We start from the raw sequence: 26586 nt of genomic DNA on the forward strand, positions 1-26586 counted from the left end.
AAAAATAATACCTTTTATTTATAGGCACCTTTCAAAACACTCAAGGACACCTTACAATTTGTCTCAAGCACATCATAAAAATACAAAGAAAAAAAATGTAGACAGGATATTAGACCAGGAAATAAATAAAAGCTATCCTGAACAGAAGATTTTTATCTGAGATTTAAAATTTGTATGATTTGTAAAACTAACTGGAGAGTTATTAATAGACAGGGTAAAGGATTGAGCTTCAGATAGAACAGACTTTAAGCCAACCAGGAGGGCTTCAGTTTTACTGGCATTTAGCTTAAAAACATTAGTAAAATGAATAATAGGTGAACTGGGTTGTCCGTAGTGTATGTGTGTATGTCCTAGTCCTCCAGGTTGGGGGCTGAGCAGTGGGCTAACGTCCCACTTTGTAAAAATGTAGATGTTACGAAACACCAACATGGTGCGGCTAAATATCAAATTTGATATAAACGTCCGTAGGAATGAGTAAGTAGTCATTTTGATCAAATGTATGTAGCCTATTCCTTATTTTGTGGGGACCCAATGTGCCCACAAGAACACTAATAGCAGTACATGTTGACCTTGTGGGGGTTTGGTCTTCATGAAGGTCTTTATGTTTGATGTGACGGTTGTGTTTAGGGTTAGGGTTGGGGTAGGGGGATAGAAAATACAGTCAGTGCAGTAACCTCCTAAGGCTCAAGGTGTTTTTTTACATGCATTTTTATTTCTCTTTGCTATTTGGGCTTATTGGAACCTTTTAGAAATAAAAGTATCATCTTTTGATATGATATACTTTTAGAGAAAAATGATGTCCATATATGTGGACTCATGGTCCGAATTTACATAAAAAAAAAACTTTTTTCCTGACTGTTTTGAATGCATATATAACGTAATTTTTTAAACATGTTTTGATCAGAGAGAAACATTTTTTTCCCATTTTGGACAGTTAACAATAGTGCTTGGGACATTTCATATGCTGTGTGTGTGTGTGTGTGTGTGTGTGTGTGTGTGTGTGTGTGTGTGTGTGTGTGTGTGTGTGTGTGTGTGTGTGTGTGTGTTTGTGTGCACTGCACAATACTTCACAATCATACTTATATAACCTCGAAAAATGAAGTTTGCTGTTGTTCAAACTACTCTTTTAAAATGTGTCGAAACAGCACAACCTTTGAGTTTTTTGGAGACATAAAACTTAATTTCTTCATGATTTCCCAACACAAATCAATTGTGTGGACACTAGCATTTTTTTGCAGTGAACTTTGCAAATTTGTAAACTTGATCTGATTATGTGCTGTGCAAATCAGTAGGTGGAATTACATTTATTTTATTTTACACATTTATATGTGTGACCTGCCTATGATATCATAAATGAGTTCATTCTTGGCCTTGTGTCAATAAACTTTTATAGTAGTAAGGATGATTTTAGGTCTGAGTTCTTCGAAACATACAGGATTTTCTTTTAGCATGATGACCTCTTAAATACTAAAGCTCAAGCAAAAGTCGATTTCTCGGTTCATGACCCCTTTGAAACATAAACAGCCAGTCATGACAATGTGAACATAAACGCATGACAGGTTTTTAATCTGGTTTTACTTTTTTTTAAACCTTATTTTGAGGATTTTAAATAAAACAATTTTAGTAAAAGTCGATGACTGAAAGACTGGAATATTTGATTGAAAATCTGTAATTCACATTTAAAAAATATGTGGTGTTTGTGAATCTCTGCTCTGTGGACCTAATGTGGTTTCTGGCTCCTAATAATATACTGTATAAGAAGACACTGACACAGTGATCATTAAAGAAATCCTGACTGCTGTCTCCTGGCCAAATGTTCTACATCTGCCCTTTTCAATCATGTCTCCCTATTAATAATCACCATTCAACTTCATCCCCTCCACCTATTGATGGTGTGTGGAGACCAGAAGCTGCCATTGCATTATCCTTGTGGTGGTGAGCGAGGGGAGAAAGTGTAAAGCCTTTCAAGTTCTGTACAAATGCATCATTCATTCATCGTTATAGTTGTCCTTCTCGCTCTGAATAGGCCTCAGTGGTGCTCTTGCCTGAACTATAATGTTTTAGGTTATCCCTAGTACATGGCAGGTGAGAACAACTGTGATGGAGAGGAACAATCTGCTGTCAAAATATGCACCAATTTATTCAAGTCACAGCTCTCAGTTTGAAAAGAAAGGCAGAAATTTCAAATGAGCTGTCAGTTTCCAGAAGAGCCAATAAATGTTCAGTTCAGTCCTGTACCACATTAAGGGAATGGTCACAGGACTTGATTGTGTGTGTGTGTGTGTGTGTGTGTGTGTGTGTGTGTGTGTGTGTGTGTGTGTGTGTGTGTGTGTGTGTGTGTGTGTGTGTGTGTGTGTGTGTGTGTGTGTGTGGGGACAGGACAAGATTAAGTTCCTAAACAGACAATTGACAACAATATTTATCTGCAGTGTGTACATGGCAATTAAAAATTGATGACTTTTCTTTGCTTTCATAACTAAATTAGGATTTTCTTTATATTTTCAGCGTATGTCAATTAAATGCTTCAGTGTTTATGTTTTATTCTGTAATATAATTGAATTTTAATTATCACTGTTAGACTCATGTCATGCAGCGGGTAATATTACCCTTGAGAAGACTCTCTTTCTCTCTCTCTCACACACACACATTCTGTGTCCTCCACTTCTGCCTCTCAATGTACATCCATAGAGATTCACGTATTGCACAGACACCCACTTGATTCCTGCAGACCCATCAAAAGCTAATTAGGAGAAAAACTCAAACCCGCTAAAGTAATAAAAATGAGATTACAATATGAAATGTGGGAAGTATATAGACTCTTGCATTTAAAATAAAAATATTTTCTCAATCACTTCTTTAAACTAAGGTCAGTGTTCTCCAGAAAATTAACAGAGGGATCCAAATCCATTAGTTTTACCCGCATTCAAAAAAATTTAAACTGTTGTCATCATATTTGTATTCCTTGGTATGCTTGAAAAATTAATAAATTATCTGACTGTAATCATAAAAAAAAAATAATTAGAAAAAAATACGGTAATGATAAGGATCTGACGTTTTCTTACATATTGTTATAAAATGAAAATCCTACACATGTAAATGTTTAAATGAAGGGATGTTTTTAAATCTTGACAACATTCAGAATGTTTAATTTTGACAAATAAATAATAATAATAAAAAATTATTTGGTTTGGGCCAATTTAAAAAAAAAAACAAAGTATGTTAAGTAATTAAAGGGGGGCTTCAGAGTGTATTTTTGTATTATGAAACATTCACATTTATTTTGAGAGATTGTTATTTGAGATGTAGAATGCACACAAAGCGGCAGCATAGAGAGACACTGCAGCGCTGCTGAAAATTGTGGCTTTTTACAGGGATTTGACAGACAATAATAAATTTGTAGCTAAATTGTTAGCGGTGCCAAACAGCATTTCCCATTGTTTACATCCTTGTTTATGTCCTAGCGCTAGAAACTATGCATGTAGATCAATTTTAACAAATAATAATACTTACAGGTTGTGGCTTACAATCCACAGCTTCATCTATTATGCTGGAGCCGCTCCTTCTTTGAGGAGTTTTTAGCCGAATCCTTCACTGAACTGAGAGTGATTCTGGAAGCTATTATTTGTCAAATGCTAGCTATATATTTTTTATAATTCTTTGGAACATTATTAAAATTAAACTACAAGCATTTCTCTCTTTGTGTCATGTCCTTTGGAAATAGCTGGATGGCATTTTAGCTTTCTCTGCTATAACATTACATCACCTCTGGTCATGCCCCTTCACTGCGCAGGGTGTATCCGTGTGGTTGATGCATGTGAACTGAAGGGTTTGTGATTGCATTACCCCAGATCTATTTTTTGTGGTCCCCAAACTTTGTTTACTGTAGGCTTTGCTAAGCTTACTCTGGTAAAGCCAATGTCTATCTTTGCGTTAAACTTTGAGCGTATTTCATTTAGAGATGTTGGTTATGTTCACACAGCTACATTACACATCAACTAAAGTTTAAATATGATATCGTAGTGGAACACTTCTTTAGGGGAATTAATACTTTAAGCATTAAGACAGGAACGCATTTAATGTATTTATGTACACTTTAATGTGTTTAAAACAGTTAAAAGTGTTAAATGCATTACATTTTATTGTATTAAAATATAAAAGATTTTTAATTAGTTCTCTTGATTATGTCTTGATTACAGTTTTTATTGTATCATGTCAATCAATAACAGTAGTGTACAATGGGAAAACTTTAATTTGTCCTTCATGTATTATTTATAACTAGCTCATGGTACTATAAATGTGAAGTTGCATGTGTAACCCACTGAGGGTCAGTAAAAGGTCACGTTTTCTGTTAATATATGCTAGCAATGAAATGTTAGCGTAGTGTTTGCTATAACAGGTATTTGACTGTGAACTCATTCCCATGTATCTAAGTTGGCCACACACCACAGCCTTTTCAATCAATTAAGATCCAAGAGAAATTGCAGTAAAGCATTGAGGCGTGTAATGTTGATCATTGCCTTGAGATGACTATGAGATCAGATTAGAGAACAGAGAGAAGCTCGTGAAACTCACCCGTCTTAATGTGGGTGGATCTGAAGTGCACAGATACTGACGAAAATACTGAAATGGGCATATATTGAACTGAAAAGACAAACACGTGAGCCAGCCTCTCAGTATGTGGAGAAAGAGGTTATGTGTGGGAGTATATGTGCAGTTGTTTTAGTCCATGCAAGTGTGTTTGCTGCATTCTTCTCAGTACACCAAGCATTCTCTCCATCCTCTTTAATATACATGGATAAAATATGTATGTGTGGTTCTGGTAATCATCACATTGTGGGGACGTAATGTCTTTATGAGTATTGTAATACGTCATTTTTTACCGCATATGCGAGGTGTTTGTAATGCAGCGCCTTTGGGGCTGAGAGTACATTTGACGTTATTCTCTCTTCTGGCTGACGTCATCAGTCTCACACAATTTTTTTTTCCTTTGTCTGAAAGTTTTAATAACAACATTGTAGGGATGCACAATATATTGGCGGCCATATCATTATCTGCCGATAAATGCTATTTTTAAGATTATAGCTATCGATCTGATGTCTTAATTAGGCTGATATCTTTAAGCCGATAAATTACATAATTGTACTGACCTGCCTGCCGAACATGTTTAGACTTGCCCAGTGCACTATAATGGATCTCTCCTCACACTGTTTATTCCTTCAAAGTCTGTCCTTTCTTCATGGACTTCATGTCCTTTCTTAGCTGGTCATCTCCCAGCCTGACCAGCTAAAACCAGGCTGGAAATGGCTGGAAAACAACCTGGAAGTGGCCAAAACCCCTCTAAAACCAGCCTGGTCGACCTGGTTTAAGCTGGATTTTTCAGCAGGGTTAGATCATTATGATCAAATAAACTAGAAATTCCAAAAGTTCAGTCAAAGCAGGGTGAATCGGCCCTGAGCTATTACACCCCCCGCTGCTGGAACCAGGTTACAGAAATAATCAAATGTTCCCCAACTTTAGGCACATTCAAATCAAGACTGAAAACAGACTGTTTAGCTGTGCCTTTACTGAATGAACACTGTGCTATGGCCGACAGATCACACTATCATGTCTTTCTTTTCTTTTTTTATTCTTTTAAAACCTGTTTTAACCCATTTTAATCAGTTTTCATCAGTTTTTATCATTTTTATTATTTTTTTCATTTTCTTATACTTGTGTTTTATTCCTGTTTATGTAAAGCACTTTGATTACCATTGTTTGTGAAATGTGCTATATAAATAACCTTATAAATAAACTTGGCTTGCCTTACATCTTTGTAGAAAAAAAAAATTTGCTTTTATCTTCTTTTAGTTGGAATTTGCAAAGGGTATGAATAATTTTGGGCTTGACTGTATATGTAAAATTCATTTTATATACATTCTCTTTGTTTATTTCTCTAAATTTTGTACTTTTTGGGATTGCCTTGTCCGTTAAGGATGTCTTTGTAAGCAGCTCACTGGGATTTGCAACAGAGCTTTTGCTCCTTTTTTCTCTTCTTTTCACCCAGAAAAGTCTTTAGCACTTCTCTGGATGCTGTGAAAATTCTCATCACGGAAAAACACAACAAGCTATCACAAGCTACAACACTCATCTGCTGCTGGATGACTGAAGAGGACTCAGCTGTAATAATGAAGTAAAACAGCATCTCCCGTAGCATTTCCTCAAGGGGAGACTCAGAGGGCCAAGACGCGACACAACCAGAATATCTATTAATCTGATAATATCATCATCCTCAGGATTATTACTGACAGCTAATACGATTACAGCAAATAATAAATCTGATTTTATGCATCTGTGTACAATTATAATTACAGCTCTAACATGAGTGTAAGCCATGTTGGGGGTTTAGATATTTATTCTTGTGATTTAGTTTCTGCTGTTCAATTATTTAATGGGTGACAATGAAGATAAGGAATTTTGAGATTTGCTGTCTGATATATTGAAGCAAGCAGGAAATGAACATGTTTCCCAGTTGAATCATTTGCTTTTTGAAAATACCCGATTCGATGTTTGGTCCATATTGAATCTAGTAATCATTAATATCCCAATTTGGTGCATTTTATTCTTTGATGGGATGTTTTGTGTGCACGGTCCATACGGGAAAGCTTTTGCCCTTTCACGTGGGTTGGAATATTGGCTGTTCTCAGCACACAGTTGCACAGGCTAAGGTGTTTGCACCCGTATAATGCCAGGCGTTATGTTGAACCCCTTCTGTCCTCTGACAATACTCTGATATTTCTCTTTCATCTGCACTGCCATTTGCTAATCCACCCAGAGGTAATGCTCCCCTTCCCCTGGTCAACATATAGCTGCACTTCAGCAGGTGTGAAAATGTCTTTCCTTTTTCACTATAAACAGCTGAAGGCTCGGTGCAGAGAGCTTTGTCCAGAGTTCTCGGCTCTAAATGAATTTGTCGCTCAGAGGGCTCAATCATTTTCCAAACTGAATAATAGCGATTCAGACCATTTCGGCTGCTCACTTGCACTTGTTACCTTAAAGAGCGTTTTTTTCTGATTTTATGGGTCAGATGAGGTTATCAAAATAGCTAAATCATTTTAAAATGTATTTAACCTATGTATTTTTGATGAATAATAACACATACAGGGTTCCCAAACTTATTGAAACTTGAATTTCAGATGTATGGATTCAAGGCCTGGAAAGTACTTAAAAACACAGATCCTTGAAAGTGCTTGAAATTTTAAATAAAATTTGTTGATGGTTTTATTTAAACATATGTACTCGGTTGGCAAAATCAATGAAAAAATGACAAAATCCTAAATTAAAAATCATAAATTTAAATCTTGTACAACAACACAGACAAATAATGCACATTTTATTAATATTTCAGAAACCACATTTGAATGTTTACATTATTAAATTCAACTAATTTTTATCACAGTTTTTTGAACATTACTTATTTTAAAATAAGTACTTAATTCAAAAATGTTTATATTTACTCTTGGATTTTTAATTTAAATATTAAGTCTAAGTTAAGTGTTAAGTACATAGACTTTCATGGCGCTACATATGCTGGGGTAAGCTTACAAAGGTGCTTGATGTAAAATTAATGGTGCCTTAAAAAGTCCTTGAAAGTCCTTGAATCTGCTGTTCATGAAAATGCTGTTAATCATGTTTAATAACATTTTTTTATATATATAGAAAAAAACTACAGGCGAGGCAGTGGTGCAGTAGGTAGTGCTGTCGCCTCACAGCAAGAAGGTCGCTGGGTCGTTGGTTCGAACCTCGGCTCAGTTGGCGTTTCTGTGTGGAGTTTCCCTGTCTTTGTGTGGGTTTGCTCCGGTTGCTCCGGTTTCCCCCACAGTCCAAAGACATGTGGTACAGGTGAATTGGGTAGGCTAAATTGTCCGTAGTGTATGAGTGTGAATGTGTGTGTGCATGTTTCCCAGAGATGGGTTGCGGCTGGAAGGGCATTCGCTGCGTAAAAAAACTTTCTGGATAAGTTGGTGGTTCATTCGGATTAATAAAGGGACTAAGCCGACAAGACAATGAATGAATGAATGAAAAAACTACATTAGGCTTGATTCTGTGCTAAAAATCCCACTAATCAGAGTCATACTGAAAAATAATTGCTGTAAAAAGTTCACCTAAACTAACATTTTTTTGTTAAAAAAAGTGCTTCCCACAGGTTTGAAATATACTTGGTAGCTGGATTGAAATTGATTGATTTTAACCATATTTTAATTTATTATGACACTATTATACATTTTCATTCAATGGTTACAGTTATTTTAAAAAGGCCATTAAAAAAAAACCTTACATAGGCTCATTCTGAAAACGTAGCCCTATATACATTTCTGGAGATCGCAAATTATGTGTGCATTTTATCTCTAAAACGAACTCTATGGGGCAGTATGACACCATTTTTTTGCCTCCCTATGGACGGCTTTTCCGCTGCCACTCACAAGAGAAATTTGATATCTGAGAAAGCGTACACAGCGGCCTCTGGTGGATTCGCGAAAACAAAAACTGCAAAGAAATGTAGCTCCTGGGATGTATTGTGCTCTCTCCAGAAATGTATATAGCGGTACATAGTCAAATGAGCTTGGGTTGAAAAATCCACTATTTTAACTTTTATGCCTAAAAAATGCTGATCTCTGTCTTTCTCAAGTTTCAGTTTCCATATTGCATGACATTTTGTACATCAATGCCAAAGCATTTTAGATATTTATAAAGTATATAATATATTAACATCTTAAAATTAATCAAATTTACAAAAAAAATTAGAAATAACAGAAAAAAGAATAAAAAGAGACAATATTGCTAAAAAATGTAATAATTATAGCAATAAAAAGTGTAGAATATTTTAATAAGACAAATTAATTGATTTATTTATTAATTGACTCTTTCTTATGGTGAACAATTATTGTACAGCCAATATTGATGTAATTTCATCCATATAGTAAAGTTTTTCTCAGTCGTTTAGTAAAGAATTAATTATTTAATGTTTCTCTTGCTCTTGCTACGGTGCCCACACTGTCAGCTTCAAAGCTAAGCATAAATAGGCTTAAATAGAAAGGTATGCAAAAACACATAATTAACGGCTAGTTTAGAAAGCAAAAGCTGAAAAGAAAATTTACTTTCTTAAAGGAGATTTAGAATCCGCGGCCCAACACATTTTTTAAGTGCCAAAAAAGACATGCCTCTGAGGATCTGCAGAGCATGTGAGATTACTTTTTGATAGTGTTGACAGTTTTCATGCACATACAATGAGCAGTAGGTCTACGTAACAGGTAAAAGAGAGAAGATTTTCTACTGGTTTATCAATTGCGGGCGTTTAGCTATTGCGGGCAAATACATATTATGTAAAAAGATGATAATAATAGCAAAAAAAAAGATCACCAAATATACTTGGGCGGCTGTTAATATACCTGGGTTAAAGTCTATGTGTGGGAAGCACTGTTTGTTCTTCATGAAATACTCAAGCAAGCAAGAGTATTGTTTGCAAATTTCCCAGATACATCCACATTGCTGTTTTGCTGTGTTGTTTTGATAAATATGCAAAAATATGGCACACATTTTCCTCCCAATAGCAAAATAGACATTAACCTAAAATTACTGAGCTGAGAAAATCAGTTGGTTGTCACTTTAGGTTTATTAAACATTTGATAGAACATACAGTATATAGATTGTCATTTCATTGTCATTTTTATTAATGTTTGTGCATATAACACAGGAATTACCAAATCTGACAGGCTGCAACACATGCCTTATTTAAATGGCAGTAAATAATGTGCTATTATAATTCACGATTATGTATTTAACTATAATTGATATTAATTATAATTAATTCTTGCTCATCAAAATGCTAAAGATGCAAACATGTAGTTTCCAGGACTATGTACATCGCAAGTTATTTTATTTACAGTGTGAATTCAAGTTTAATTGAAACAGTAGCTCACTGACATAGATATTACTGGTTTATTTTCCTCGAACAAGAGGAGCCAGAGTTGCCAAACAAATTGCCTTATCCCTTCTGAGCTCGTGGCTGACTAATGAACCTCAATAAGGGCTCAACGAATGATTGCCCTGAACTAATTCCCTGTCCTCTTCAATTTCTTATTTCTTAGTATCCTCTTTTCTGTGCGCTATGCCTCTAGGTGCTGTTGTCAGCACTGGGAAAAGCTTCATGGAAGGGATATTGTCCAAAGCTTCTCAGTCTTTAGTTGCCTCAGTATGTTTGTGGCATTTTGTCCCCTCAGCTCAGTGCTTCACGGTTACAGTCTTTCTCCCCGGAGGAGTGAAGTCTTTCTGATACGAGATACTATAATAATACAGGCTGATGGAGGACAGTGGTGAACGCACCATTAACTCTGTGCTGACTTTGTGCCTTGGGCCATTTGCTGAGTGTAGCATGAGCTTCAGTGCTAAACCTGCCCCCGGTGGCTTGTTCTCTTAGAAGCCGGTTGCTCATTTAAACTGAAATATCTTTAGAGTGAGTATTGCTTTAAAAGAGTTCTGGTCTTTTTAAGGTGAAGTGTATATTTTTGTTTGAAATAAAAAAGATTTCACCTATTTATCTTTTTAATCACTGTTTTGAACAAGTTGAATTAAGGATTTAATGACTCACTCAGGAAATTTACTTGTTTATTGTATATACTGTTTTGAACAAAAACGTTGAAGGAATGATTCAGTGACTCACTCAAAGACAGTCACTTGTTTTTTTTCCAGTATGAATCAGTGTTTTAAACAAATTGAATGAATTCATGATTCAATGACTCACTCACGATATTAATTTTTTTCTTAAATGAATGAATCACTGTTTTAAGCAAAATGGTTGACTGAATGTTTCAGTATTAAGACAGTCAATTGTTTCCTTCCTGAATGAATCAATATTTTGAACAAAAAGTTTGAATAATTGATTTAGTGACTCGCTCATAAAGACAATCTTTTGTTTCTTTAATGGATAAATTAGTGTTTTGGAAAAAAAGGTTTAATGAATGATTTAGTGACTCACTTATAAAGATAGTCAATTGATTCTTACCTAGATGAATCAGTGTTTTAAACAAATTGACTGAATTAATGATTCAATGACTCACTCATGAGATTTGCTTGTTTCTTTCATAAATGAATCAGTGTTTTTAACAAAATGGTTGATTGAATGATTCAGTGCCTTGCTCATAAAGACAATCACTTGCTTCTTTTCTGATTGAATCAGTATTTTGAACAAAATGGGCGAATTAATGATTTAATGACTCATAAAAACAGTCCATTGTTTCTTTTCTGGATGAATCTGTGTTTTAAACAAATTGAATGAATTAATAAATCTATGACTCACTCAGTAGATTCACTTGTTTCTTAATTAACGAATCACTGTTTTGAATAAAATTGTTGAATGAATGATTCAGTGACTCACTCATTAAGACTCACTTTCCTGATTAAAGTTTACAGAAAATTAGTTAAATTACTTAATTAGTCATGAAGTCTATAAAGATTCACTTATATTCAGTATATATACTGTTATATTTCAGTATATTAACTAAATCAGTCAATGTTTTGAATAAAATAACTAAATCAATGATTTATTTGTTTGTTTCATTCTCAAAAGAATCAAATGATTTGAATAATGAGTGAATAATTCAACAACTCACACATGAAAGCAATAAAATAGTTTATTCCCTACCCTTAAAATGGTAACTTGGTTCTTTCCTAAATGAATCAGTGTTTTAAACATTCATTCATTTATTCATTCATTTTCTTGTCAGCTTAGTCCCTTTACTGGACTGTGGGGAAAACTGTATCACACAGAGGAAACCCATGCGAACGCAAGGAGAACATGCAAACTCCACACAGAAACACTAACTGAGCCGAGGCTTGAACCAGCGACTTCTTGCTGTGAGGCAACAGCACTACCTACTGCGCCACTGCTTCGCCGTTATGCTAGTTTTGTTTTTATATTTTTCTTAATATTTTGGTTGACCATATAAAATGGTTTGTTCCTTAATATACAATATCTTTTACATAAATAATCAATCTTGTCTCATAGTCAGAAAAGCTGCAGGTATCACTTTCACCTTCAGTTCTGCTCTTTAGTTTTAGCTCTGTGTTGTTTGCTTGGTTGTGATTCAAGGTCATAGAGATCTTGTGAATGTAAAGCCCTATCTACTGCCTGTCTGTTGTTGGCACGGGGAATGAGCATTTGACATTGGTCAGTGAAATTCAAGTGACCTGCTTTCAGCTTTTTCTTTGCAATCTTTTAGAATCTTTTCACTGCTATGCCTGACCTCTAAATGAGATAGCATCAGAATCCACACAGCAGAGATATATCAGCAGCCTTTGAGTGACGAAGTCAATCTGGCTTAGAGCTCTATATGTGTCCACTATCTACAATATACTCTTTTATGTCTCTGCAATGTTGGGAAAGGTGGAAATCCACCAAATCTAAAACTGTTCTTAAAGTACCATATCAACATGTTAGTCTTTTCCCAATGCTGAAGTTTTTTCCGATGCGGAAAACATTAGTCAATCTCAAAGACATTAGTTTAAGCCAACAACTTCACAAAAAATCCAATTGTTTGGATTACAAATACCATAAAATAATTGCAAACCAATATCTTTCAACTATTAAAACTATTACAATTTAAAGTTTCCAAGTGTGTTATTTTTATTTTTGGTATATAATTAATAAAACGTTTGAGTTGTTTAACATGCAACCAATTACAAAAATTACCAATATAGACCAAAAGGCACCATTACAGTTTCTATTAAAAACCAATGCACTTTTTATTATAACCAGAAAAATAATTTCTACAAATTTTGTAAAAGTATTTATTGTATTTTTCAGAAGTAATAAATGATGGTGGACTAATTCAGGACTAATGATGTTGATAGAAGCTGGTGTGATTTCTGTTACAGTATCTTTTTTTAAACTGTTGCAATTAATGATGCATTGTAATCAATAGTTTTAGAAAGGTCTTGATGATACCTTGCCGTTTTCTTTGTGTTCTGCAGTTGTCCACAAATTGTTGCATTTTATTTCCATATTTAGGCTCATTTGTATCAAGGAAAGTCATATCAAGATTTTGGGGTGGCGAAAATATCAGTACATCAAAGTATCACAGTTTAACTTAGGGGTCAGGGGCAACAAAGGTGAGGATCCAAGTGCAGTTTATTTAAGAGAATCACCAAGGCAGGCAAAAGTCAAACAGGTGCAAACTGGAACATATAAATAATCTAAATGAAAACAGGTGAATGGTCTGGACAGGCAGCAAAACAACATAAACATACAAGGATCAAAACAAGGTAAGGTAAGACAAGGAAAACGTTTACTTATTGCTCTATGAAGAAACAAGACTCATCAAAGTGTGTGTGAATGTGAGGTGTTTAAATAGTCCTGTAATCAGTCCATTATGAGCTTCAGTTGTGAGTGTGTGTGTGTGTATGTGTGCGTGTACGTGTGCGTGTGTGTGTGTGTGCTGTGGCAGGAGTTGATATGTTTAATTACCCATATTTTATTATGTAAGTAAGTAAGTATTTTAAAATTATAATCAATTTCTAATTAATCCTTTACAGTCCACAATATCATGGTGGTGATCTCCTGTTTGTTACCTTCAGCATTCAGAACATTAGTAAATTAAACATAATTCAATTCAATTCATGTTTATTTCTGTAGTGCTTTTACAATGTAGATTGTGTCAAAGAAGCTTAACAAAAAAGTTCTAGTAAACTGAAAATGTGTCAGTGCAGTTTTCAGAGTTGAAGTTTCGTTTAGTTCAGTTCAGTGTGGTTTAATTTTCACTGCTAAAAGTCCAAACACTGAAGAGCACTGTACGCAGCTCTACAAGTCCCAACCAAGCAAGCAAGTGGCGACAGAGGCAAAGAATAAACTTCACCAATTGGCGAAAGTGAGGGAAAAAAACATTGAGAGAAACCTGGCTCTGTTGGGCACGACTATTTCTCTGGACAAACTTCTTGTTCAGAGCTGCAGACTAGGCGCCGAAGGCTGGAGAACATGTGGTGGCATCAAAGATGCATACAACATTTATTACCGGTTCTTACAAACATGTAAATAATAAAAAAAAAAAACATGTTAAGAAATAAAATGTATTGAGATGGTAACAAAATGGAAGGACAGGGTAACAAACATGTAAATGGAAAAAATAACTTATATTAACAAATAACATATATAAAGATGGTAACAAAAGAGAGAGAGTAACAAACATATAAATGAAAAAAAACTTGCATATTGAGAAATAAATAGAGATGGTAACAAACAAGAAAGAGATGGTAACAAACATGTAAATGGAAAAAATACTTATGTATTAAAAAATTTATTGAGATGGTAACAAAAGAGAAAGAGATGGCAACAAACATGTAAATGGAAAAAATAACTTATATTAAGAAATGAAATATAGAGAGATGCAACAAAAAATAGTTGGTAACAAACTTGAAAGAAAACAAATAACTTATATATTAAGTAACAAATACATAATTTTTGATAAAGGTTGGGGACCTTTAATGTTTTTTTTTAAAAGGCAGTGGAGTTGGAAATGTTTCAATAGAAGATTAGTAAAGAGGTGCTATTGATATTCTGATGTAAAATACTGAAAAGCCTTTTGTTTTGTTTGTTCATTTGTTTGCTTGTTGGTTTATGTTGTATCTGGTAAACGTGTATGTACATGTTAAAATATAATAGAAATGTGTAATTAAAGCATAAGTAAAGAAAAAAAAGACAAGTTCATGACTAAATGACTGAGATCAGACTGAGATCAAAGGATTTGTCCTTTATTGTAAATAAATGTGTAAAATATGGCTTATACTCCAATGTATAAACCAAAAACTAAAAAAGAAAAGATTGTGTGAGATTGATTTTATCACATTATAAGCAGATTCATATAATTTGTTTCAAGACTATTACTGAGGCATTTTTTTTTTTTTTATTTATTCAGTATGTGAATATATTTTACACATTCTGTTCACATATTCTGAAAGTTTCTGGAGTCAGAGTATTTGATTTTCATTCCAGCTGGAATGTGGCGGTACAGTCTGAGTTCACTGCGTCTGATAAAGCTCTCTGCGTTTGTTCTGTTGCTCTTTGAGAGGATGTTGTTTTAGGCTGGTGTCTACATCACAGGCCGAGCACCTTTTCATTTTCACTGCTGCCCTTCTTGTCCCTCGAGAGAAGAGCAGGGTCAGCCAATCCAATCTCCTCCTGGTTAGAGCAAACACAACCTTCCATCCAATGTGCTGTGCACACAAGAAACACCCAATCATTCTCTTTTCTTTTAACAACATATATGTTTGTTATCCACCTTGACCTTGAGGGAAGAGAAATGTCGCTAGATAGTATCTACATATTTCAACCGTAAGTTTGTCCGACAAGTGTCATTCCAGGAGATGTTATTTCACCCTTTCCCCTCAGATATTCAATAGTCATTGAAGAGACCTTTGAGTGTCTGACAACACAGCTTATTTTACAAGCAGGATTTTATTTTTTTTACCCAATTAGATGCTGTTGACTAATCAGCTTTGCAAAAACACAATTAGTAACACATCTCATTGAGCATTATTGTAATTGGCTTCAAAAGCCCTCAGCGTAGGTGGCAGAAATATGAAATACGAATCAGCTAAAGTGTAGCAATGAACAACAAGAATGACCTTTCTGTGAGCAGCACAAATAACATTGATTTCGAGTCCGGCAATACAATTTTGATAATGTCACCATTTTGACGCTGAAAGTGTTTTACGAGCCCCAGCTGCTCTTTGCAGACACTTTACATATTTACAGGTTTATCGACACAAAGTCACATACAGTCCTAATCGATTCTCTCTCACCCCATCCGCTCAAATGGGCTGGCACCAGATCACATGCTCGTAAGCCATTTCAAATCCTTGTCACGGCGGCTAGTTTCGTAAATGTAATACCCAGTGGCCTTACAGCTCTTCGGGACGGTTATTCCAGCGGGGTGTTTGACCCCATTAAAGAATGGACAGGCGTTTACTACAGCACAGTTAAGCCCATTTAGTGTCTGTCGCCAGTGTGGGACTGAAGTGGGAACCTCGGGGTCATCCGCCGAACAGTTGAATCAGTGAGGTCACGGAGCTCACATCAGCACTGAAAACCTCAGAGCTCATGCTACATTTGCCATATTTCCTGCGAACATTTATCAATGTTATTCAGTCATTTCACAGTGATGGTGATAACGCTGGTTTGGTTTCTGCCAGCGTTAAGTAAAAGAACATTGTTTGGCATTGGGCTTTGTTGGCGTTGTTTCACACTAGGGGTGTCAAAATTAAGTGATTCTTTGGTGCAGCGCGATGCAGACGCGGACAATAAGGTATCGGTTCAGTAATAAATATAACCGGTTATTATGTACTGACGTCATTTATCTCCTATGCGCTCTGTCGCCAGGGAGGTGAGCGTGAGTATTTACAACACTCAGCCAACTCAGGGCCGGTCCGTGTGTTTCCTACAAAAAGACAAAGCTGGTTATGTTTCACAGCTGTCTTTCTTTTTTCTGTCTTTCTGAGAGGAGCTCTCAGTAAGGGACCGTCGGAAAAGTGCTTCTTTTTTCGTTTTTTTTTTTTTCCATTTTGTTAGTTTTTCTGCTCCACTCAGCGCGAGCTCTCCCTGTTGCGAGGGCTTAAGTGTGTGTGTGTGTGTGTGTGTGTGTGTGTGTGTGTGTGTGTGTGTGTGTGTGTGTGTGTGTTTGTTTCTTTGGTGCTGTCTATGTTTGTGTATGTGTTTGAATGAGAGACAGTTGGTACTGTGTGTTTATACAGACAGCTTGTTATAGCCTCCCCCCTAAAATATAACACTGTATATGGAAAGCATCGTCAATGCACCGTGATGCACTGAGATATCGAATTTAACCGTATCGAAGGCATGATAATCGTAACCGAACCGAACCGTGAGACCAGTATAGGTTTACACCTCTATTGTACACACTACAGCTAAATTAATATGTTAGTTCGCTGTTTAGTGTGTAATCCTGTTCTGATCTGTTTAATTTATTTTCAAATAGTTTAGTTAGATACAGTGCACAGCATAATTAAGTACACCCCATTTTGAAAATGCATATTTTTATCCATTTCTCAGTGATTATAGGCAATGTATATTGGTGCATTTAACCAAAACAGATTTATTAAACAGATATATTTATTAAAATAATATTTTAGTCACCAAACTAAACAATTAAACTCAAGCAAAATATTGCAAAAACAATTACAACTTTAGATTTATATTTAATATTTTTCTATAATATATACATTTGGGTGAACTAGTTTTTGGACCGCTATCAAAAGCTATTTTGTAAGATAAGCTCCAAATTTGGCTTTAGTACTAACTAATCTAATGTGTATGCACAGATATAATATTGTTAATATTGCACAAATATAATATTACAGATTTGTGAGGGGTGTACTTATATACAGTATGCTGAGCACTGTACATGTGCATTCAGAAAGATAGAATAATGTATGTACAGAACTGTACTGAACAACTAGTTGATGTACAGTGTTTTAATAGTGTCTACATTATAATGTCGTCTCTATTTAATAGTTTTTACTAAGGCTGCACGATATTGGACAAATCTGTCTTACTGCAATATATATTGTGATATGAATATAATTTCACCAGGTGAATTGAATAGCTCTATTTGAAAAGATTTCATTGATTTGAATAGATTGGTATAATCAAGTCCGTTTCTTTGCAGTGTGTTTGCAAAAATCATAAAAAATTACAAGCATTAGTAAATACAACAGAGCAAATATAAATGTGAAATATTCGCTTGAACGAAACGAATGTGACGCCGTTGCGGTGTTTGCGGAGGTTTGCTTTTGCTGCACGTGACATGATTTTGGCTGGAGAGTACAAATTTTTTTTAAACTCGACTGAACAGTTTGCCCGGTGTTTTATGTTTAGGTTGAATATGAATCACTTTGAAGTGATTTTGTCTAAAACATGTACAACTGTACAGACTCCTTTGATTCATCCATGCACAATCATAGGGATAATCAGATGGCCAATAATTTCTGGCAAGAAATTACAACAGCAGTGGGAAAGAAAGAGTTTTTTTGTTAAAAAAGTTTAGAAAAACTTGAAGGAAGTTTATTAAAGCCCAAAAGAGAGGCCATGGAAAAGGGGAGACCTATAGTTTTGATAAACAATTGCTGAATATGTTTTTCCACCATTCATGGATTTTACACTGATGTATATAATAGTTACAAAACTAAAATGGAGTAACAAATTATGTTTTTGACAACTGGAAAGGAATATTTTAACTGGTTTACAATATACTCATGCCCAATGTTTCAAGGTTTTATTGGTGATAATGGTCAGAAATGTTGGACCATTATTGCCTGTTTAGCATATCAGTAGAGGACACAAACTTGCCAGACAGTAATGTGTGAATTGTGGAGTGGGCTTAATGAAAAACCTTCAGTATTTAAAGGAATTCACAGTATAAAATTCTCATTTTTCCCCCAGATGCCAAGGCTTGTCCTGCGAAAGAGTTCCAGTGTCGCAACCGTATGTGTGTGGCTCCAACATTCGTATGTGATGGTGATGATGACTGCGGGGACCGCAGTGATGAGGAGAAGTGCACCGCCGCCACCGCCAGCACCTGCGGCCCACATGAGTTTCGCTGCAACGACTCCGAATGCATCCCAACACCGTGGAGCTGCGACGGAGACCCTGACTGCAGAGACAAGTCTGACGAGTCTCTGGAGCGGTGCAGCCGCAGGACAGAGCCGCAGAAACCTCACTGCTCCATGGGAGAGTTTCGCTGCCGGAGCGGAGAGTGCATTCATCTCAACTGGAAATGTGATGGAGATCCAGACTGCAAGGACAAGTCGGATGAAGCAAACTGTCGTAAGTCTGAAAGACATCCAAAATCTTTCAATATACAGAGTGTGCTTGTGTGCAGATTTCTAACTCAAGCATGAAAGGGATAGTTCACCCAAAAATGAACATTGGCTCACTTTTTACTCTATCTCAAGTGGTTTCAAACCTTTATGAGTCAAACACAAAAGAAGATATTATAAAGAAAGCTGAAAACCTGTAACCATTGACTTCCTTAGTAGGCATTAAGACATTATGGCAGTCAGGTTTCCCACATTTTTCAGAATATCATCTTTTGTGCTCAGTCAAAGGAGAAACTCACAAAGGTTTGAAAGAAGTAAAGGGATAGTAAATGTTGACAGAAATATTATAATTGGGGAAACTATTCCATTAACTGATTCATCGCCTACTGGCACAATAGGTGGTCGCCTAGAACCCCCATTTCTTGGAGGGGCCCACAACCGCTTATCTTATTTTAAATTTTATGTGAACGTAAGCACAAGGACAAGTGCGAACGTTTAAACCTAGGGCATTGTGCAATGCACAAAACCTATTTATTAAACGTGATACAATTTACAACAATGGTGAGAAAGAAAAATAACTTTCACATTTCATTTAAATATTAGCTCTTTCTGCTACGCATAATACATTATTTAGTAGTGCAGTATTAGGACTTGTTTTAATAAATGCAACAATGCCCATGAATACAGAAATACAGAAAAGAGGCCACATTCAGCATGTTTCATTAAATAATCATTTAATTATCTATTCCACTAATTCATCCTGTTAAAAAAAAAAACAGGTTTTCCCCCATTTTTATTAAAATCAAATTTAACCCACTGTCCAACATCTTATGCAAACTTTTGTTTGTGTAAATCTTTGTGTAAAAACAAGCTAAAATGTCTCCTGCATTTCTGTTGCAAATGCTGATGCATTTGATTCATGTTTTTTTTTTTTTTTTGTCTTACTTACATATATACTTTATTTTTAAATGAGTTTTTCTGGCTTGCAAACTTATTTGTTGAAATCTAAGTAAATATTTTTTTGTATGTATTATTATTATTATTATTTTTAAAGATAAGGAGCTTCTCCATCTCTCACTCTCATTTGGTGTTTCAGTGGAGACAATTGGCAAACATCAAATAACAATGTGTCTCAAAACACTTCACGGGACCTTTAAACTAGCATTGCTTCAGCCTGGAAGACCTTTTGTCCATAAGTTTTTATTGAAACAATAATAACTCTTATAATAGTGTCAGGAACATGTCGGCGCAATAGCCTAGTGGTTAGCATGTCCACACATGGAGCAGCAGCACGTCAGGGCATCCCGAGTTCCCCCTAACTCTCCAACTTTGCTTCCTGTCTAAATACTGTCCTATCTAATAATGAATCTTCAAAATAATAGTGTCAGGAACATAATTCTACCTAAAGAAAAGAGTGAAAAAGGCTTAAAGTTAGGGAGGATGCCATAGACCACAAATGCAGATGCTTTCAAAAACCAAAGAATGATTGAAATGTGTTTTCATCTTGTACTCTTTCAGTAGAAGGGCTGTATTCAAAATGCAGCAGAATATATAAAAAGAAAATAGGCTATATAAGCCATAAGTTTCACACTGGCATGTTAAAATACTCTTCAGTTTTTAAAGATTTATTAAACAAGACCACTGACATAAATCAAATGCCCCCAGTTTGATACATAAATTATCTTTTGGGAGGGAAACAAAATGATTTGTTAAGTCTATCTTGTAAACATGGTTTACTTGCATCACTGGGTTATTGGTTTGCATGTAAACCAGGATAACAGGTTATTTCAAAGCTAATTTTCAGTGTATTGGTGTGCATGTAAATGTGTTCACTGATTGTCATTATTATTCTTAAGCATGTTTCCTCAGGTTTTTACATTGCTGTGTGGTGAATGATTTAATTAATTGAATTAATAAGCAAATTTGCCACTTGGTTGCATTACATGCTCTCCTTAATGCTTCATGTATTCTTTTCTTGTCAATATTTTCAATCTCAAAGTGTCACGCCCTTGTAAAGCACATTGTGTAGGTATGAAAAATGGCCCTATTGTCTTGTTAATTCTGTTAGCACAAAGGCATTGCATGTATTCTAACATCAGTTAATTATTTGTTGGTCTGTATTCTTAAAAAGTCAGTGTGTTCATTTATGAATAATTTATTATACTTTTATTACACAAATGTATTCATTATATTTAAATAATTAATGTAAAATCTATTAATTATTATATACACACACCCATTTATTACTTATGAAGAGTGTCAAATAAATAATTAAATAGATAGACACGGTGGCGCAGTGGGTAGCACGGTTGCCTCAGAGCAAGAAGGTTGCTGGTTCGAGTCCCGGCTGGGCCAGTTGGCATTTCTTTGTGGAGTTTGCATGTTCTCCCCTTGTTCACGTGGGTTTCTTCCGGGATCTTTCCCCCACAGTTCAAAGGTATGCGCTAAAGGATAATTTGAATTAAGCTTAATTGGTCGTTTTGTGTGTGTGTGAGAATGCAAGAGTGTATGAGTGTTTCCCAGTGTTGGATTGCAGCTGGAAGAGCATCTGCTGTGTAAATTCAGTTCAATTCACCTTTATTTCTATAGCGCTTTTACAATGTAGATTGCGTCAAAGAAGCTTCACATAGGGGATTAAAGTAAATTGAAACAGTGTCAGTCCAGTTTTTAGTGTTGAAGTTCGGTTTGTGGTTTAATATTCACTGCTGAGTTTAAACACTGAAGAGCAAATTCATCGATGCGCAGCTCTACAGGTCCCGAACTATGCAAGCCAGTGGCGTCATGCTTGCAATAAATATGAAAGTTGTTGCATCAATTAAACTTATGCTGGATAAGTTGGTGGTTTCATTTCACTGTGGCGATCCCTGATAAATTAAAGGACTAAGCTGAAAAGAAAATGAATGAATGAATGAATGAATGAATAAATAAATAATACATTCTAACGTATATGTAAAATGAAAATGTAAAACTGCATTATACCTTTATGGTTTAGAGCTTCTTTGATCCATTTGTGAATAACCATATTGATGAATTAGCATATCATGTAATTAATCATGTCTTTTAATTAACACTTAATGTGGTAAAATCTGAGTCAGTCAGTGTGAATGTTTATTAACTTTAGCTTAAAGATGTGTTTCTCCATGAGGCATGAGGAAACCAGCATGGCTTTGTTTGAGCACATGTAATCCTAATCACAGACAAAACCTGCAAAACGGTTTGTTTTTAGGCAGATTGCTATGCAGAGCATGTGCACACTGATGAGAACAGTTTGCTCCTGCATGTGTGTGTGTTTATGGAGATAATGATGATGTATTTTCATGAGTTGAGATGCTGTGTAAATCTTCTGCTGTTTTAAGGATCATGGTAATGTGCCTGAGTCTTGCTGGTTGCTAGGCAACACATGTGTTTTGAGGTATGGATGTAGCTCTTGAGAAAGCCTTCATGGGTGTTAGTCTCACCTTGGCATTTTTGTAGGCCATTGTCTGCCCTCCTTAAAACACTATTATTTAGTTAGGATGCAAAGCATTTTTCAATATTAGTTAAATTTGATTTATGTTTTGCTGGTAAAGATATTTTATATGCTGTTTTATGTATTTTATTGGTCTTATCCTATTTTTATTATTTATTTAATGTTATCTTTACAAATTGTAATTGTAGGATAGTTTTATTATTTTTTTATGTCTGTAAATATGTTAAAATAGTTTTGTTTTACATAAAAAACAAATGTAAAATTAATTCATAACATTTTTTTTTCCGGCTTAGTCCCTTTATTTAGCTGGGGTCGCCACAGCGGAATGAACCGCCAACTTATCCGGCATATGTTTTACGCAACGAATGCCCTTCCAGCTTCAACCCATGACTGGGAAACACTTATTCACACTCATAAGCTGCGGACAATTTAGCCTACCCAGTTCACCAGTGCCGCATGTCTTTGGACTGTGGGGAAACCCGGAGCACCCATAGAAAACCCACGCAAACACGGGGAGAACATGCAAACTTCACACTGAAATGCCAACTGACCAAGCCTACGCTCAAACCAGCGACCTTCTTGCTATGAGGTGACAGCACTACCTACTGTGCTACCGCGTCGCCCAACTGTAAAATATAGGGTATTAATATAAAGGAATTAAAATGAACAGAAATGTCCTTAAAATGTATTATTAATTACCAGGACATATTCCCATTGTATTATTTTATTTGATTTTTATTTTTATTACATTTTCTGTGTATTTTAAGGATACTTTTATCAAAAAATATAAAAGGTTAGTTACTTTTTATTTTTAAATTTTACAGTTTTGTTTGTAAAATAATAATTATTTTAAGATTTTATTGCATTTTATTTGAAGTTTTATTGTATTGATTTAAATATCTCTTTAATCTCCTTATTTTTATTAGTTTTTTGTTGTTGTTTTTTTTTTTACTTTTGTTTTTTGCAATAATTACATCGTGATTTAAATAAATAAAATTGGGAATATTTACTTACAGTAAATGAAGTATGTCATACGTTTTTATTTGTAGTTAATTAAGCTAATGCTTATTTAAATCCACACTGTAAACCAAAAAAGTTAAGGTAAGTCAAACTATTTGAGAAAACCGATTGCAACAAACCATTTAAGTTCAAAAACTATTCCTAATGAGTACTGTAAACTTAATCAGGTTAAGTACATGAAGCAATTTGAGCACGGCACAACCCAAAAAATGAAGAGAACTCAAACCAACTGAGTACTGTAAAACCCAATAAGTTAAGGCAACTCAAACTGTTTGAGAAAACTGAATGCTTTAAACCATTTAAGTTAAAAAAAAACTAATTTATATGAGTACTGTGAACTTACTCCATTTAATTTGAAGTAATGAGGTATTTAATTAACTCAATTTAATCAAGTAAATTTTGAGTTAACTACACTCGTTTCATTTGATAATGTTCACAGTTGGGTTTTACAGTGAAATAGCAAAATTTTTCAGTGTTTTACAGTGTAGTTGCAAATTTGTCTAAGATATTACTTCTATTTAACTACAGAGAATTTGTAACTAACTGATTTTAGTTAGCTTAGAATTTAATAATTCGACCAAACAAAAACAGTTGCTATAGTTTTTATATTAAAGTTTTTCCTCTGTCTAGTGTTCAGTTTATGAGTATTAAGTAACTGTTTGTCCACCAAGTTACAGTTAATGATGCAAAATAGAGGTGATATTACATATTCATTTATAAAGAGTTTAACTTAATACTATGAATCATTAATATCATTTGCTATTTTGTTTTCCAAGTAAATATATATTGTATAAAGCCTTGTTAGATATTTTCACTGGAAAACAGGGCAAATTTGTAGGCCAGAAGTATTTTTATGCAGAAGTATTTTCATTCTGCCATGAGATAAATTATGTGTACTGGTGAAATTGATCACGGTGGATGTTTTCCCTCTGCAGCTTCTCTGAAGTACACCGTATGAAAGATTAAAAGGATTTTAAAAGATGAATGTGAAAAATTAAGAACTTTCTTTGCCAAACAGCACATTTTTCTTTCCTCAGTGCTCTTTTGTGTCCCAGAGGAAGTGACTGATTGTTTTTATTTTCTGAGGGTTTTTTTTTTTTCTGAGGAAACTCTTTTGCAAATAAGCCTTAATTCTTTATCAGGTGAAGAACCATATATTGTAACTTCATTGACATGGATGACAATAGATATATTCAAAAACATTCAAAAGTCTTGTAACAACCCAGAGTAACACACCAGTAACGCAACACTTTATAGGGCACTCATTGAAATACTCATTGGAAAAAAAACATTGACTGCCCTATAAAGGGTTGTGTTTTTGAAATGAGGTAAAAGCCAAATGTTTGATTATTATAAATAAGCAGTGCATGCTTTGGTATACATGTTATTATCTGGCAGCATAATGGCTCATCTCATGGTTTTATCTTTTAGATGTTCAATTTCACTATTTGGCAGATTCTTTCATACAAGAAGAATTTCACAGTCTATGTGGAATTAAAAAGAAATAGAATAATTTACTCTATGTAGTTTTCTGTAGTGTTTTCCTGTGATGGGTTATGGCTGGAAGGCCATTTGCTGCGTAAAAAAAAAGCATAAAAAAGCATATTCAGGATAAGTTGGCGGTTTATTCTCCATCCCGACTCCGGATTTATAAAGGGACTAAGCCGAAAAGAAAATGAATGAATAAATGAATGAGTTTTGAGTAGTCTGAAACGAAGCACTCTACTTTTTTTGTAATTAGGCCTATTTTACAACTCAACTCAAGTTAAAGAGTTGACTTTTACCATTTTTTTCAATCTATTCAGCAGATCAGATCTGGCAGGAGTTGTTTTAACTTAGCTTAGCTTAGCATAGATCATTAAATTGGGCATCATTCCTCTTAAAAGTGACCAAAGAGTTTTGATCATTTTCCTATATAAACTTGACTATTCTATAATTGCATAGTGTACTGAGGGAAAATGAAACATGTTAATTTTCTAGATCGTTATGGCTAGAAACTATAAGCTCATTTTAGTGTAATAAGAAACCTTGCTAGACGCCGCCATGGTACAGCAGCAAAGTTTCTTAATTATTATGCCAGAATGACAGTATAGTTCCTAGTCATATCAACCTAGAAAATAGGTACAGTATTTTCATTTTCCATTAGTCTTAGTACACAATGTAACTACAGAAGTCAAGCTTTACATAGGAAAATGATCTTTGTGTTTGATCATTTTTGAGACAGATGCTAATAGTCTAATCTGATTTAATGATCTATGCTAAGCTTAGCTAAAAGTGCTTTCATCAGACCGGGAGATCATCTGAATGGATTCAAAAAGAAAAAAAGCTAGAGTGTTTTTTAAATAAATTGAAATGTTAAAGGAACAGAACCCCAATGCATTCATTCATTCATTTATTTTCTTTTCAGCCTGGTCCCTTTATTATCTGGGGTCGCCACAGCGGAATGAACTTCCAACTCATCCAGCATATGTTTTATGCAGCGGATGCCCTTCCAGCTGCAACCCATCAATGGGAAACACCCATACACTTTCATTCACAAACATACACTACGGATTTTTTTTTTTTTTTTTTTTAATACTTAAATTTATAGTTCACCCAAAGCTGAATTCTGTCATCATTTTCCCAACCTTCACTTGTTCCAAAACTGTCAACTTTTTTTCACAAAAACTTTAAACTTTCACAAAGTCATAAATTCTTCAATAAACCACTGTTGAATAATAATAAAAACATTTATGTCCAGTCATTCCACCCAGGTTTTTAGAATACCAATGGTTAGTGAGATGAAAAAATATATACATTTTACAAGATTTTAGTGTGTTTTCACAAAACACAATAATTGAAGCAAATAAATCTATAGATTTGGTGACAAGCTATCACTAAATCGGTCATTTTAGGCTTCATATATATATATATATATATATATATATATATATATATATATATATATATATATATATATATATATATATATATATATATATATATATATATATATATATATACTAATAAAAAAATGTCCCTGTAAAATCCAGGAGGGACTATTTATTTTTCATACTGGAAATTAACTAACATTATTACTTGAAAGACTGTTAGCTCCAACTTAAACTGGGATTAAGCCAGATTCTGCTCCGCAATTTCCTGCTGCCATGATAATCTCCAAAAGATTGCTTGCTTAATTGGCCAGGCTGATAAATAAGAAAACAATAGTCTCACATGCGAATTTGTTTTGTGTCCTGCAG

General features: G+C 34.6%; 1 protein-coding gene across 7 annotated transcripts in view; it reads left to right on the forward strand.

Moving 5' to 3' along the window:
• The window catches only part of lrp8 (low density lipoprotein receptor-related protein 8, apolipoprotein e receptor), a 332503-nt gene that overhangs the window by 216054 nt on the left and 89863 nt on the right, over window positions 1-26586 (forward strand). For all 7 annotated transcript variants that reach the window (XM_073953023.1, XM_073953022.1, XM_073953024.1 and 4 more), the window contains 1 exon segment: window positions 18482-18865. In XM_073953023.1, coding sequence (XP_073809124.1) covers window positions 18526-18865 — 340 coding nt within the window. In that variant the 5' untranslated portion in view covers window positions 18482-18525.

This window comes from Danio rerio, chromosome 6 (assembly GCF_049306965.1).
Source record: "Danio rerio strain Tuebingen ecotype United States chromosome 6, GRCz12tu, whole genome shotgun sequence".
Classification (NCBI taxonomy): Eukaryota; Metazoa; Chordata; class Actinopteri; order Cypriniformes; family Danionidae; genus Danio; species Danio rerio.